At 53.7% G+C, this 13,788-nt stretch overlaps 6 protein-coding genes across 6 annotated transcripts; 3 read left to right on the forward strand and 3 right to left on the reverse strand.

Annotated features, from left to right (window-relative positions):
* Positions 1–562: 562 nt before the first annotated feature.
* Positions 563–1,844, reverse strand: RPS6 (40S ribosomal protein eS6; the record flags this gene model as incomplete). Its single annotated transcript, XM_053191860.1, has 4 exons — positions 563–658; positions 720–887; positions 1,208–1,657; positions 1,839–1,844. The coding sequence occupies 4 exons, from the start codon at positions 1,842–1,844 to the stop codon at positions 563–565; spliced, it is 720 nt and encodes a 239-aa protein (XP_053050468.1).
* Positions 1,845–2,307: 463 nt separating this feature from the next.
* N0V96_001503 (uncharacterized protein) lies at positions 2,308–2,757 on the forward strand (the record flags this gene model as incomplete). Its single annotated transcript, XM_053191859.1, has 1 exon — positions 2,308–2,757. One exon carries the CDS (start codon positions 2,308–2,310, stop codon positions 2,755–2,757), a length of 450 nt encoding a protein of 149 aa, XP_053050467.1.
* A 2,123-nt stretch (positions 2,758–4,880) lies between these two features.
* On the forward strand, positions 4,881–6,107 carry N0V96_001504 (uncharacterized protein; the record flags this gene model as incomplete). Its single annotated transcript, XM_053191858.1, has 3 exons — positions 4,881–5,108; positions 5,166–5,801; positions 5,868–6,107. 3 exons carry the CDS (start codon positions 4,881–4,883, stop codon positions 6,105–6,107), a joined length of 1,104 nt encoding a protein of 367 aa, XP_053050466.1.
* A 445-nt stretch (positions 6,108–6,552) lies between these two features.
* N0V96_001505 (uncharacterized protein) lies at positions 6,553–7,902 on the reverse strand (the record flags this gene model as incomplete). The annotated part of the gene is made up of 1 exon (XM_053191857.1): positions 6,553–7,902. One exon carries the CDS (start codon positions 7,900–7,902, stop codon positions 6,553–6,555), a length of 1,350 nt encoding a protein of 449 aa, XP_053050465.1.
* Positions 7,903–9,708: 1,806 nt separating this feature from the next.
* On the reverse strand, positions 9,709–11,119 carry DPH1 (Diphthamide biosynthesis protein 1; the record flags this gene model as incomplete). The annotated part of the gene is made up of 2 exons (XM_053191856.2): positions 9,709–10,862; positions 10,924–11,119. 2 exons carry the CDS (start codon positions 11,117–11,119, stop codon positions 9,709–9,711), a joined length of 1,350 nt encoding a protein of 449 aa, XP_053050464.2.
* A 1,103-nt stretch (positions 11,120–12,222) lies between these two features.
* On the forward strand, positions 12,223–13,456 carry NIT2 (Carbon-nitrogen hydrolase; the record flags this gene model as incomplete). Its single annotated transcript, XM_065756246.1, has 3 exons — positions 12,223–12,234; positions 12,325–12,421; positions 13,071–13,456. 3 exons carry the CDS (start codon positions 12,223–12,225, stop codon positions 13,454–13,456), a joined length of 495 nt encoding a protein of 164 aa, XP_065615486.1.
* Between the last annotated feature and the right edge of the window lie 332 nt (positions 13,457–13,788).

A 13,788-nucleotide genomic window follows, 5' to 3' on the forward strand; every position in this document is an offset into this window, starting at 1 on the left:
TGTATATATGATACCTATATTATTCCATACGTGAGGCGTGACATACTTTATCTCTACGGTCAGTCAGCTGCGCCAAAGATTTACAGGGTCCGGTGGGTCTGCCTTGATGCCAGCTCCAGACCGAAAAGCGATAGCCCCCGCTCTGGAAGAAAACGAAAATCTAGACAGTCTAACCCCAGAATCTTGGGCGGGGCAGGGCTGATAGAAGTCTTGCCTCAAGAGGCTCATACTCCAGTAATGTGTTCCGAAGCTTACTACGAAGATGCGGTTAACGATAGACTGATTGGCAGGTTGACATTTGGCACGAGCAAGATATCAATCTCTTTTTTTTAGAACATCATAAAACAATTGCTGGTGGTATTTCGCGTGTCAAAAGGATGTGCATTTCCATTTTTGAATGCCCTATTACATTCATGATGTTGACTGAAAACTTGTTTCATGACATGAGTTCCCAGTGCCCCATTTCCCTCTTTCCACGCCAATGCAAGAAAACCAGAAGACCCGAGTAATCTTTCACTTTTTTCATGATTCCCAACGCAACACCGCCGCCATGACGACAAGTTTACTTGCGCATGGAAGAGGCACGGCGCTTGCGGAGCTCGGCCTTCTCGGTCTTGCGCTCGGCAACACGCTTGGCAAGGACCTGGGCGTATTCGTTCTAGAGAGGAAGTTAGTATGACTTGAAGCATCGAGATGAGATATGTGATTGGTAAACGTACGGCCTCGTCCTTGACCTTCTCGGCCTGGCGGCGCTTGAGGGCAATGCGGTGGCGCTTGTGCTGGAGACGCTGGGGGGTAACGAGTCTCTGGATCTTGGGAGCCTTGGTGTAAGGCTTCTTGCCCTCGCCCTTGGGCTGGACCTCGCGGCGAATGACGTACTTGCGGACCTGTAAGTTGCAGCAAAGAATGCCTTGTTAGCCACTTGCAAAGGGTTTCTGTGATGTGTATAGCATTGGGATTAAAGCCCGACACATGTCCCCACCTCTCCCTTCTTCCTATCTCTCTCTCGCTCTCTGATATATCTGGCGCACTTTCTCAAGGCATTCAACAGATATCGTCTGCTGAAAGAAGAAGTTCGAAGGCAGAGGGGAAACACGGTCCCGTCTCTCACACTCTACCTGGTCTGCTCGACCCTCCGCCGCAGAACCAGGTAGGCGATGACGAAGTGGCTGTTGGAAGGGTGGACCGCAACAGGGAGCACACATACATCGTCATCCTTGGTGAGGCTGAAGAACTTGCGGATCTTGGTGGCGCGCTTGGGGCCGAGGCGCTTGGGGTGGACGACGTCGGTGAGGCCGGGGATGTCGGCCTCGCCCTGCTTGACGATGGAGAGGGCGAGGACGGAGAGGTCCATGCCGACGATGCAGCCACGGACGGACTTGCGCTTGCGCTCACCGGTGCGGCGGGGGCGGTAGCAGGAGTGTCCCTCGGAGAGAAGGAGGCGGACACGGGTAGGGTGCATAACACCCTGCTTCATCGGGAAACCCTGCTTGTCGTTGCCTCCGGTGATGCGGAAGATGTAGCCCTTGAACTCGTCGCCGACGGAGTCACCGGGGACCTCAGCGCCCATGCGCTTCTCCATGAAGACGCGGAGCTTGCGCTCATCCTCAATGTCGATGAGCTTCTGGCTGCCATTGGCAGGGTAGGAGATGTTCAACTATTGTCAAAAATAAAATGTCAGCAACCTTGAACCTGATTTTTCCACCCCTCCAAATATTTCCAAATATTCGGCACGGTGATCAGATCGCCAGCGATTTCGAACTCGACGTCGTTGATATGGTAATTCCATCGTGTTCGATTGTATCGCTCTCGTCTGTCGGGACATGGTGTTATCGTACCTTCATCTTGCCGGCGTTGGGTGGTGCAAGTGTTGTCGACTGCGGCTGGGCGTTGGGCGTGGATTGTTCAATGGGAAGGAGGAAAAGCGGAAAGTTGCTCTTGAATTTTCGAGAATGTGTGCGTCGCTAGAGCCCTGCTGCGAAAAAAATCCTTGGGCCAATCACAGGCCGCTGGAAGTTCTGTCGGTGAGTTTTTCCATGGGCCGTGCTTAAACAGCCCCGGGTCACGTGTACGTCCTATTCAGGAAGGTACGCGGACCGGGATACGTACCCCCACCACAGCCGCCGTTTTCCGGGCAGGTTCAGATGGACGACTCCACTGTCATAGATCTCACGCTTCACGGTTCGCGATCAAGACACCCGTATATCACGAATAAACGTCGTTTCTGTCACCCAGGCAATCTCTCAATCACGGTTCTGTACCACATATATCGCCAACTGAAGTAGCACACGACACCTACTTGCGACAATGTCATCAGTCAAAATTCATCCTCCTACGAAGGGCTCATCAGCTTCAGATAGCCCATTGCCCCCGCTTATCAAGACACCCTCTGGACTCGCGCTGCTTGAGATGCAAGGAACCGTCAACGTACCTCACTTCAACCCCGATGAGGATCCCAGCTCAAAAGAGCCTGAGATCTCCATTGGCAAAGTGATATTCCCTGACTATCACCCTGAAACGCAGGAAGAGGGCAGCACGGCCTGGATGAAGCGCGTCTTCCTCTACGTTGGCCAGCACCAGAGACTGCAAGGCGAGGTCAAGAAGCTCCCGAAAGCCATGGCTATCATCCGGCGGAAGGGAGATGCCGCCACTGGCGGTGAAGGAGAGGCTGAGGAGGAGCTTGAGATTGCTGAGATCGTCAAGTACAAGATCATGTTTGGGAACCGGCCAGAGCCCGTTGGCACGGAAAACACATAGGAGATGTCTTCAGGATCAACGGTTCGAGGCTGCCGTGGCGATCTTTGAAGAACCACACCCACACCGAAGAGGCTTGTCATGTTGTGGCAAGAGGGCGAAGGGTTGCCAAGGGCGATAGCGATTGCGGCGTTCGTCTTGTCGTGTTGCCATGATTTTCGACTAGGAGAGCCATGACTGGCACGGTAGATCCCTTGCCGTCTCTCTTTCCCGTGACGCTTGTTCATTGCGGCGGCTCCGGTTCCATCAAGGCCGGTCATCAAAAGTAAGACTGGTATGCCACCTTCGTCAGCCTGTGGCAGATCACCTTTGAGTCAAATGCTCTCAGCAAAGGTTGCCAACCTCATATTCATCCCCGCTACATCTTGGACAGCGTGACCACCAGGGGCGCATCTCATAAGCTCGTATGTCTTTGCGACAGAATGACAACCAGCCCACAAATCATACGGCCGCGGTTCGAGGCATTGGTAGGCTGCGGTCAAAGCGACGAATGAGACGAGCATCAGTTTCCCCGGATCTTCGGCAGTTGCGTCTTTCTGACCAACATCATCCGAGTGCCGCAGATTCAACTTGTTATTTGAACAAGTCAGGTTGGCTCGAGTAGCATCAATGATCCGAACGTGTCGACTTATTCTGCCTAAGTACCTTGGTTGGGGGTGCTTCATGGTAGTTATTCTGATAATCAGCACCATTTGTTTGCTTGTTGAATAAGCCACAATAGGCAACTGGCGCTTGGTTTACGAGTCTTCCAATTTCGTGGCCGTCCTTCCGTCTCACCCTTTGGGTTGCGTGCTTGTTGGTCTCCTCTAGAGATGCAAGCCAACACGGGTTGCTTTGATAACATTTTAGTCGGAAGAATGAGACGCTACTTGCATTTAGGCATTTCTCCTCCAGAAGCGCATAATCAGAAGTCCCTGTGTCATCAAGAAATGAGACGATGAGGGATTTTGGAATGAGACGAACAACCGCACAAAATGTAATTCGCTGCCGCGAGGTTATTGAGAGACGACGGCCCGTCGTAACAAACACCTCCAAACATGCGTCGGCAAACATACAGTCAATCCCAAGGTATGATATCATTGGTTTCACTATTCGCTCCAGGAGGCATTGCGCAGCAGCCTTAGTCGCCCTGTCAACCTGACCCCATCTGAGTTCCCTTATGAGGAACCTCGCGGGTCTTACAAACCAGGCTGGCTGAAGTGGTTATCAAAACTAGCGATACTATGCCCATTGACTTCGTTATTGTTGATGGGATTTATTCATATCGATGACCAGTTCAATTTTGAACAAATAAGCGTTCCAAGCAACCTCATCCCATTGTGGCATCATCGCCGTCAAAGACTATCATGGATAGCCTCGGCTCTCGCCGAATGCTCGGCCAAACAAATGGACTTAACAGCGGTCTCGACAATCTCCGTAGAGGTCGAAGTTGTTCTGACATTCAGGGATTCTCCACGCCTCCGCACCGGCCATGAGGGGAACTCTGGAGACTACCCGAGGAGGCTATTAGGATAAATGCTCACAATCCAACTCTAATTTAACCGCAGACAGCCTGATTGAACGATTCCCCATTCCGCCCCAGCAAAAGATGGGGGAGGTCACGCCAGGGACGATCCCTGAAAGCCGCTAATTAAGAGCACCATTGGTTCTATCCAACCGCGACCATCGCGTCTTTGGTTCTCACCGGAATGAGCTCCTCTTCCAGCGCACTTGTCCCGGTACCCACATCACGGGACTTGATCTTTGGATCCCGAAGCCCTTCCCTCTTCCAACCAACGCCGTGTCACCTAGGCTTGCAGGTCTTGGGACCAAGGCGCCGGTACATGGTCAAGCCGGGTTCATATCCCTTAGAGGACGTCACCCCACGGCGGCAGTCCTTGCTAGCTTAGTATCTCGGCACTGTTGCATTGGATGATCTGGAGATTGTTCTCGTCCGTCCGCCTGGAAAATTGGGGTAATCATGGGGAAACGTAGTCGCATCGCGGGCCGGATCTTGCATATATGAATTGTGTCGCCCTCGTGATGGAGTGTTCCTATTGACCTCATCCTCGTCCACGCCGGCCTCGGTCTTCCAAGATAGGTCGTCTCGTTTCCCGCCCAAGTTTCATTGTTACCGGACGGTCAAGATGCATATCCAATCACTCACCGTTCCCCTCTTGGCGGCGACCTTGCCCCTAGCCTCTGCTCAGCTTGACTACTACGCGAAGAAAGCAGGCTTGCTGTACTTTGGTGCCGCAACTGACTCCCCGGGACAGCGCGAGCGTGCTGGTCTGGAGGCATCTTACGAGCAATACGACGCCATCCTCGATGATATCAATGAGTTTGGCCAAACAACCCCGACTAATGGCCAAAAGGTTGGTGTTGAACTGGCGGCCCAAGAGCAAAACGCCTTAAGCTAACATCTCACTCAGTGGCTTTTCACCGAGCCCTCGCCGGGTGTCTTCAACTTCACAGAGGGTGATATCGTGACCTCCATCGCCGAAGAGAACGGCCAGATCCTTCGTTGCCACGCCCTTGTCTGGCACAGCCAACTTGCCCCCTGGGTTGAGAATACAACATGGACACCCGAGGAGCTCACCGAGGTGATCGTTAGACACATCCACGAGGTTGCCGGCCACTACAAAGGCAAGTGCTACGCCTGGGATGTCGTCAATGAGGCCCTCAACGAGGACGGCACATACCGCGAGTCCGTATTCTATAACGTTCTCGGCGAGGAGTACCTCAAGTTGGCCTTCCGCACCGCGGCTGAGGTCGACCCGGCGGCGAAGCTGTACTACAATGACTACAACCTCGAGTCGGTCGGTCCCAAGAGCGAGGGCGCCAAGCGCATCGTGAAGCTGCTCCAGGATGACGGCATCAGGGTTGACGGCATTGGCATGCAAGCTCACCTCGTAGCTGACAGGGCGCCTAGCCTGGACCAGCAAGTCGAGGTCATTCGCAGCTACGCCGAGCTCGGAGTCGAGGTTGCCCTCACAGAGCTGGATGTCCGCATCGAGCTCCCGGTCAATGAGACAAACCTGGCGTGGCAGAAGGAGGCGTACAAGAACGTAGGTTTACCGAGTTCGCCCCCATCTTGTGATGCATCGAAAGACGCTAACTCACTCGGGCTATAGTCTACCAGTGCCTGCGTTCAGGTAGCGGCTTGCATTGGTATCACGATCTGGGATTTCTACGACCCCTTTAGCTGGGTTCCCGCCGTCTTCCCGGGTGAGGGTGCTGCCCTTCTCTGGTTTGAGGACTTCAGCAAGCACCCGGCCTACGATGGCGTTCTCGAGGCATTGAAGAACACAACTGCGGCTCCCTGCAGAAGAAGACGGTCCTTGGGGTCTGGCAAGAGCAAGACGCTGTTTTAATTAGTTATATAAGCGAAGGGATGTCGGGCGAGCCTTGCACCAAGCGTTATTGTCGAAAGCTTAGCTGAAGCAAAGTAATGAGGGCAAGAGTCAGTTTGAATAGGCATTTAGCGTAGCGTTTTTGGCATCAGCAATAGCTAACTCCGCCGTAATGGCAAGCCTCTTGACCTCTTGAAATAAATGAAGCCGTGTCTAATCTGATGTAGCCAATATCCAATAACAGCATGTTCAATCCAGCCCGTGCTTTGCAGACGACTTTCCTACTCGGCCTAGGTCAACTTGCACCGATCACCTTGGTTTTACATCAACAACAAGCTGACAGATTCAGCTTCGTATTTTCAGGTGCTAGCTATTCTTATAATAGTGCCAGAGAGCTTTCGGTCAAGGGGCACGAAACTCTCATTTGTGTTTCTAATTTGGTTCATTATTGTGAAACCTTCGCAGCCTATGGGAAAAGCACTGCCCCTATGTGCTCTTGACTCACATCGTCAGACAGTTGAGGATCCTCTTCATATAATGTCTCAGGTCGAAGATAGATCTCGCCGCTCGCACTCCGCATAAATAAAAGAGCCTTGAAGCCGCGTACTTCGTGCCCGTTAAAGTTCTTTTGTCGTCCACTCACAAACTCAACATTGAACTGTTGTATCCTCGTCGTCTCTGGCGGTAGGCCCGGGTATTCAGGATGTACCCCTGAAGTAACCCGACCCTCAATATCCAACTCCACCCCGTGTTCTATTTCAATGATTCTTCGAGCCAGGGCGCACATGCCGTCCCTATCCCATAAGTTCTCTTGGGGTGCAGCGAGAAGTTTGAGAAGACGCAGGGCCTCGAGTCGGGAACCCAGGTCCCTACACCGCTGTGCGCAGAAGAAGAGCGGCGCGATAAAGCCCATTTCAAAGGCGGGGCTCGTTTTGATTTCTGTGCTGTTTTGCTCAGCGGCGGCTTGCGCCGTCTCCTCGACGACTTTGCGGAACTCGTCGAGGAAGTTATCGTAGCCCATCTCGGAACGGACGAAAGCGTTGTTCAACCAGATCAGACAAATCCGATATCTCGCCAGAGCAAATACGCGCCCGAATCCCGAGCTTTTGGATGTCATTTGCCCCTCTCTGGCTTCGAGGTCTCTGAACATGCCGTACCACTGGTCCAATTGGCTCAAGACTGTATCCTGTTCCTCTAGGAGATCTGACGGTACTGGAATATCTTTCTTTTGCCCTATGCGATACGTGTCGCCGCGGCGGATAACTTGCATCGCTTGGTTGAAAACGTCGTCAATCATGGTTTCGGCTTCAGAGAAGGTGTTGAAAAAGTCCGGTATCGGGCATCTCGAAATGCTTAGATCGAGCATATCCGATGGTCCGCTCCCAAAGAAGAAGGGTAACGCGCTCAATCTTCGAAACAATGGTGTGAGGTATTGCCTCACCCACTTGTACGAGGTAGAATCGGAACTGGCGAGTATGGCAGTGCCGTGAGCGCAGTGACGGAGGGCAGTCTCCCGGTTGGACTGCAGGAATTCTATACAAATGAAGAGGAGACAAACCAACAACACCAGCCCCTGGTTCTCCATGGCGGTCAATTGGTTAATTGCAGCGTTGTAGTGACGCAAAGCGAGGGCGTTATCCTGGATCTGCTCGCTGCCCACGTCAAAGGGGCTATCCTGGACCCGGATGACGCCCTCGTACAGCGAGCTGATGGCGACGATGGAATGCCTCACCGCGGGCTCGTACCGGCTGAATTGCATGACGAGATGCGTCCAGAAGTAAGGATCGGTGGCGCCGGGCAATTTCGGCCCAACCATTTCGCAAAAGAACTGCAGCGCCCTGCTTTCCTGTCTGGTGATGCTCGGGAACATACTCTGGGCCCTGAGTAGCCGGGGCTGATCCAACGCGGCGGCTTGGGCCGGGTCCGCGTAGCCATCGCATATGCGGCCGGTGCTGGAGCACCGTATACACTCCGGCTTGGCTTCGTCGCACTTTACTTTTCGGACCCTGCTCCGGCGGTGGTGATTGTTAGGAAGGAACGTAAACCTTGCTGTATGGAGGGGGGTATGAATCTATGCGGGGTGCCTACTTGCAGGTGATACAGCCGGTCCTTGTCTTGCGACTGCCTTTGCGGGCCATCCTAATATGTGCGGAAACGAGAAGACGACCTGGGCGATCTCGCTCCTCGACGACGGAAGCCGATTGATAACGAGATGTGTTTCTCGTCTAGTTCCTTCCCCTCATTTGACTTAGGCAGCGAGCTGTTTGATGTGAGTCGGGAGTTGAAGGTTGAGGCTAAGCAATTGCCAGTGTAGTAGTTCTAACAGGAAGTTCCCCAGACCAGTCGACAAGAACCAACCAATCAGCGGAACGCATTCAAGACATGCCTGTTCTTGGCGACGTTGCGCACCAACGTAAACGGTGCCAATGGCCCTATTTGGAAGGATGCAGTGGTGAATCCTGGAGAGTGCTGGCGCTCCGGCCTCACCTTATCGCAAATAAGGTGAAGGAGAAGAGTGTTGGTGCGGGACTTCCAGGGATAAGTACGAACTCGCCAACGATGTCACCCCTGGAACTTTTGGGGCACACCAATAACCTCGAGTGGCAAGATTTCTGACCAGGTTTGAAAATGGGGTAGCGTTCGCCAGAATGAACATCCAACGAAATGATCGGATTCTTTGTAGGAAGTACGCATTTGGTTGGCAACCTCAGCCCTATCGTTGAAGACTCGTGTTTTCGAAAGGGAGTGGACAAAGGACACGGTTGAGATCCCTTAACCAGTACCGCATGCAGGTGGCACAGCGGTATTTAGCGTTGAATCAGCTGTCAAATGTACTAGCAGCAATACGAATGAGTTAATTAACTAGATGCAGCAGGTCTCAGGAAATTTGAAATGGCCATTACTCCTCTTTGTGATGTTTATTCGACGTCTCAATTTTACCAACATGTGATGATGGTCAAAATGTCAACCACCGCGTTCGGAGACAACGCTTTTGGTTGGTTGAGAATGAAGATTTAGTTCCTTTGAGTGAAGAAAGGGCGATACTCGAGGAACACGGGAACAACGAGAAAGCAAAACATGAACATTGACAGCTCTAGACGTTGGGTGCATTGCCATCCTCCTATTAACAAATGTATCCATCAGGTACTTAAATAGGCACGGTTAGACATGTAACCTTTCAAATTTTCAGCGAACAACACTCTTTCGTATAGGCGAGACGTATCTCTGAGGAACTCTAGGTCAGATGAATTTGAGCTGCGACGCCTGTATCCTCTCCACCGAGATAAGAAGCAGAGAAGAGGCTAATTTGAATCATTCCCTTATCCCAGATGTTTTATGAGATAAACCCCAATAACACTAGATTCAGTATCGAACTTGCAAAGTTAATCATGTTCTAGGCCATGATCCCCCCGCAAAAGGAAGAATTCTCGCATTCTGGAGAAAACAGCCAGCTGATTGTGTAGATCAATATGGTGGCAAAGCAAGAACATGTCGTGTGACATATTCGTGTCTGGAGCATTCTGCAGATTGCATCGAAAAGAGGTATCATTGCGTGCTCATATATAAATCATAAACTTTTGTTATTGGTTTTTTTTGCCCCTCGACTTTTCCCTCAGGATGATCATGCCGATGCCTCAAGCTGGCCAGGCTTCACGCGTCCGAGACCGTCCTTTCCATAGTAGTCCATGGGATACACACCCTTGCCCCAATCATCGCGTACCTCTAGCGCGACCAACGCCTCGTACGGCGTCAACAGTGGCCGCGGGAAGGCGTAGCCCCAGTCGATGCTCAACCGCGGGCAAGCGACCTGCACCCAGCACTCGACGTCGCTCATCATGGCCAGCTTGCCCGGGAAGATCTCGCTCAGCAGCAGGTTCACCCACGGAATGCCGCGGTCCTTGAGCCGCTTCTCGATGAGGCCCATGGTGTGCGGGTTCCCCTGGCGGCCGAGCGAGCCCAGGATGAGTCCCCACTTCTTGGCCGTCTTGGCCGTCCGGATGGCGGTCCGGCGCAGGTCCTGCATCTCGTCGTGGCCGTACGTCTCGCGCGTCAGCTTGCGCGAGTACGGGTCGTAGCGGTAGGCCGGGATGGTTGGGTTGTGGATCATGATGCTCTCGAGGTGGAAGCGGCCGTCGCCGAGGTAGAGGATCATGTCGACCTTGTCGTCGTCGTGGAGCTGCGGGCTCGTGCAGCCGAGGATCTCGCCCTTGCTCAGGGGCGCGATCTGCGGGACGAGGACCTTGAAGCCGGCCTTTTCGAGGGTGCCGCGCACGCCGTGGATGGTGGCGTTGAACTGGATGGTGCCGACGACGGCGACGGTCTTGCCCGAGGCGAAGTTGCGCTCGAGCGAGGCCAGGAGGTGGGAGGTGTCGATGCTGATGTCGACAAAGACGTAGAGGGTCTTGATCTTTGTCACGTCGACGGGGATGAGGCAGCTGTGGGCGTAGTGGACGAGCAGGTCGCAGCCCATGGCGCGGGCGGTGTAGTCGTCGATGCAGCAGGCGCCGTAGGTGACGTCGCCCATGATGAGGGTCTCGATACCAGGGCAGAACTCGGTGAGGATGTCGGAGACGGTGGTGGCGAAGAGGAGGAGGCCCTCAGGCATCTGCAGGGCGACCTTCTTGGCGCCCGAGGAGCGGATGCGGTGGATGGTTTTGGGAATTTCGAAGCTGTAGTTGGAGGGGAGGATGGAGATGGCGGACTTGAGTGCCGGATCATTGAGGATCTCGGGGGGTACTTGGTTCAGAAGGCGTGGGCCTCTTCTAGGTTGTGCGACTATGAGATGAGAATGAGCATTGTGTTGTTGCTTCTCATGTAAGGCGTCATGCGTTCTCACCTTGGATGGACTTGCTGTCCTCGATGGACCCGTTCGGGCCTCCATTCTTGGTCGCAGTCTCGGCTGCTGTTCTTCTTCCGACGAAGCGCTTCTTTGGTTGCTTCAATACTGGTTGAGCCGCAGCCTCCTCCTGGCGATGAGCCTCTTCAATGTCGGCGGCGATGCCCAAGTCGGTTTGCGCCCGATCTTCCTCCATCGCTGAGACACTTATTCTGCTTCGGCTTCCACTCCACGTAATGGTCCGTTTCACAGCAGGTTTGATGCTTCGTGAGAGGAGACTTTCATACGAACCTAAAAATCATCAAATAAGACGTAGACTACTTTCAGTACAGGGCTGTCTGTCATACCGTGAGTGAGTGAGTCTCGTTGAATTTGCCCCGCGATCTGGTGCTGTTGCCCCGCGAAAAATTCAGTTAGAAGAATGATACGATAAGATGACAGGCTAAAAGGGTACATGTAGGTAGTGAGGTGGCCAAACGCCCTCACGCCTATTGGCCATATCTCACATGTGGATTCACACTGGCTTTCGGGGAGCTCAAAAGTCTTGAGAACTCACTTGAGAACTCATTCTCACCTCATGGAAATGATTCCACTAGCTAGAGATTTTCGGTTCTCATGACCAATCGGTGTTACGAAATGTGTGTCTAGGTCCAGTCTTTCTTAACTAAGCAACAGAGGCATATATGCATGCGTCGCGGATTGTTTCGAAATACTTGATATAAAATGGATATCATCATTCGAAGAGATCATTGTCTTCATAAGAAAGAAAAGGCATATTTGTGATAGAGACTCTTCGTCAACGTCGAATCAACAGCAAGGAGTACATCGGATCAACAAACATGAAAATGACGGGAGATATCTTGAATATTGCAGCATCCCTTCTTACCTTACCTTACCCCGCTGCATCCCACCATCAGATAAGGTAAGCGATAGCAGGCCCACCCGTCAACGCAACGAATGATGCCTCCTCTCCCATTCCCATCCGACGTCTGCATGAAAGATCGCCAACCTTGCACACCCTACAATCCTCAAGAAAATCATCCGAACGGCTTCATCTGCTCTGCCACGTGGCCAGCATACTTTCTCTCTCTCTCTCTCTCTCTCTCTCTCTCTCTCTCTCTCTCTCTCTCTCTCTCTCTCTCTCTCTCTCTCTCTCTCTCTCTCTCTCTCTCTCTCTCTCTCTCTCCAGGATCGCTCCACACGACCAACCCCTACCCAGGATTCCCGCGCCTGCATTGAGTATCTCATCCAAACACACCCCTCCCCCAAAAAGTTCCATCTCACCGTATCTTCAACAACATGGCGATCGCGGTATGGCTGCCCAACACACCCCCAAAAAGGACCACGTGTCTCTGCAGATGACTTACTGATGCGGTCCCCTCTCCCCTTTGGCGTGAATAGGCTGTCGGTCAAATCTGTTCCACGGCCTCTCTGTCACACAATCTAGAACAGTGCGTGAGGCTCGTCGCCAAGGCCGCTATCGGTGGTGCCAAAGTACGTTCGTTCCATCCATCCGTATCAAAGGGGGCGTCGATATCAAAACACTCGTCTTGCTCTTTTCCTCCCTCTCTATATCTCTCACCGTAATCCCATCCTGCTGCAGATGAGAAAGCTGCAATGCAAATGCAGCTTGAAGCACAGAAATGGCTTCATGTCTGCCTCTTTTCCACCCCACTACACCACCAACACCAACAGACGCCGCTGACCGCGTGCTTCCTAGGTCCTCTTCCTCCCCGAAGCCGCAGATTACATCGCCTCGAGCCCGCAAGAATCCCTCTCCCTAGCCCAACCGCAGTCCCAGTCCCCCTTCGTCCTCGGCCTCCAGGAAGCAGCAAAAACCCACTCCGTCGCCGTGAACGTCGGCATCCACGTCCCCACAACAGACGCCCAGAAGCCAGCCGTAATAGCAGCAGCCGTAGACGCCGCCGCCGCCGCCACTCCAAAACTCCTCAACCGTAGCCTCTGGATCAACGCAGACGGCACCATATTCCAAGCCGCAACCTACGACAAGCTCCACCTCTTCGACTACGGCGCCCTCCGAGAAAGCGCAACAGTCAAGCCGGCCCCTCCCTGACGGCCCCTGTTCCCCACCCCCGTCGGCCGCGCCGGCAGCCTCATCTGCTTCGACCTCCGTTTCCCCGAACCAGCCCTCGCCCTGACGCACCCGGGGCCCAAGAGCCCCTTTCTCCCCGACAACAACGGCAACGGCCCCGCCCAGATCCTCCTCTACCCTTCCGCCTTCACTATCCGGACGGGCCAGGCGCACTGGGAGACCCTCCTCCGGGCCCGCGCCATCGAGACGCAGAGCTGGGTCGTCGCCGCGGCGCAGGTGGGCGCGCACAACCCGAAGCGGAGCAGCTACGGCCACAGCATGGTCGTCGACCCGTGGGGCCGGGTCAAGCTGGAGCTGGGCGGCGTGGACGCCGATGGCAGCGCCGAGGAGGGCGCCGAGGGGGCCATTGGCTTTGTCGATGTGGACTTGGACGAGTGGGCTAAAGTCAGGGAGGGTATGCCGTTGGCCAGACGGACGTGAGTTGTGTTTCCTTTCCTCTCCCTCTCATTCCCGTCATCTTTCCCTTTTCTTCTTCGTCTTACTCACACCAACCTCCATCTCTAACATGGCACACCCACTTGAGGCTCAAAATTTTCTCCATGTGAATGACACGCCCCTCCCTCCCTCCTCTGGAGGTGCTGTCATTTCTTCTCTCTGGGCATTCCCTGTCCCCCCCGTTCACCTAGGATGCCGGCCCCTCTCCCATCGTGTACCAACGGGATGGTTTAGCTGATGACCTGAGAGCAGCGATGTGTACCCTGAATTCTGAAGGTCCTCCTTGGGTAGGCGTGTGAGCTGTCACATTCCCGGAG

The sequence above is a fragment of the Colletotrichum fioriniae genome (genome assembly GCF_027942845.1).
Source record: "Colletotrichum fioriniae strain IMI 355084 chromosome Unknown scaffold_1, whole genome shotgun sequence".
In the NCBI taxonomy this organism is placed as follows: Eukaryota; Fungi; Ascomycota; class Sordariomycetes; order Glomerellales; family Glomerellaceae; genus Colletotrichum; species Colletotrichum fioriniae.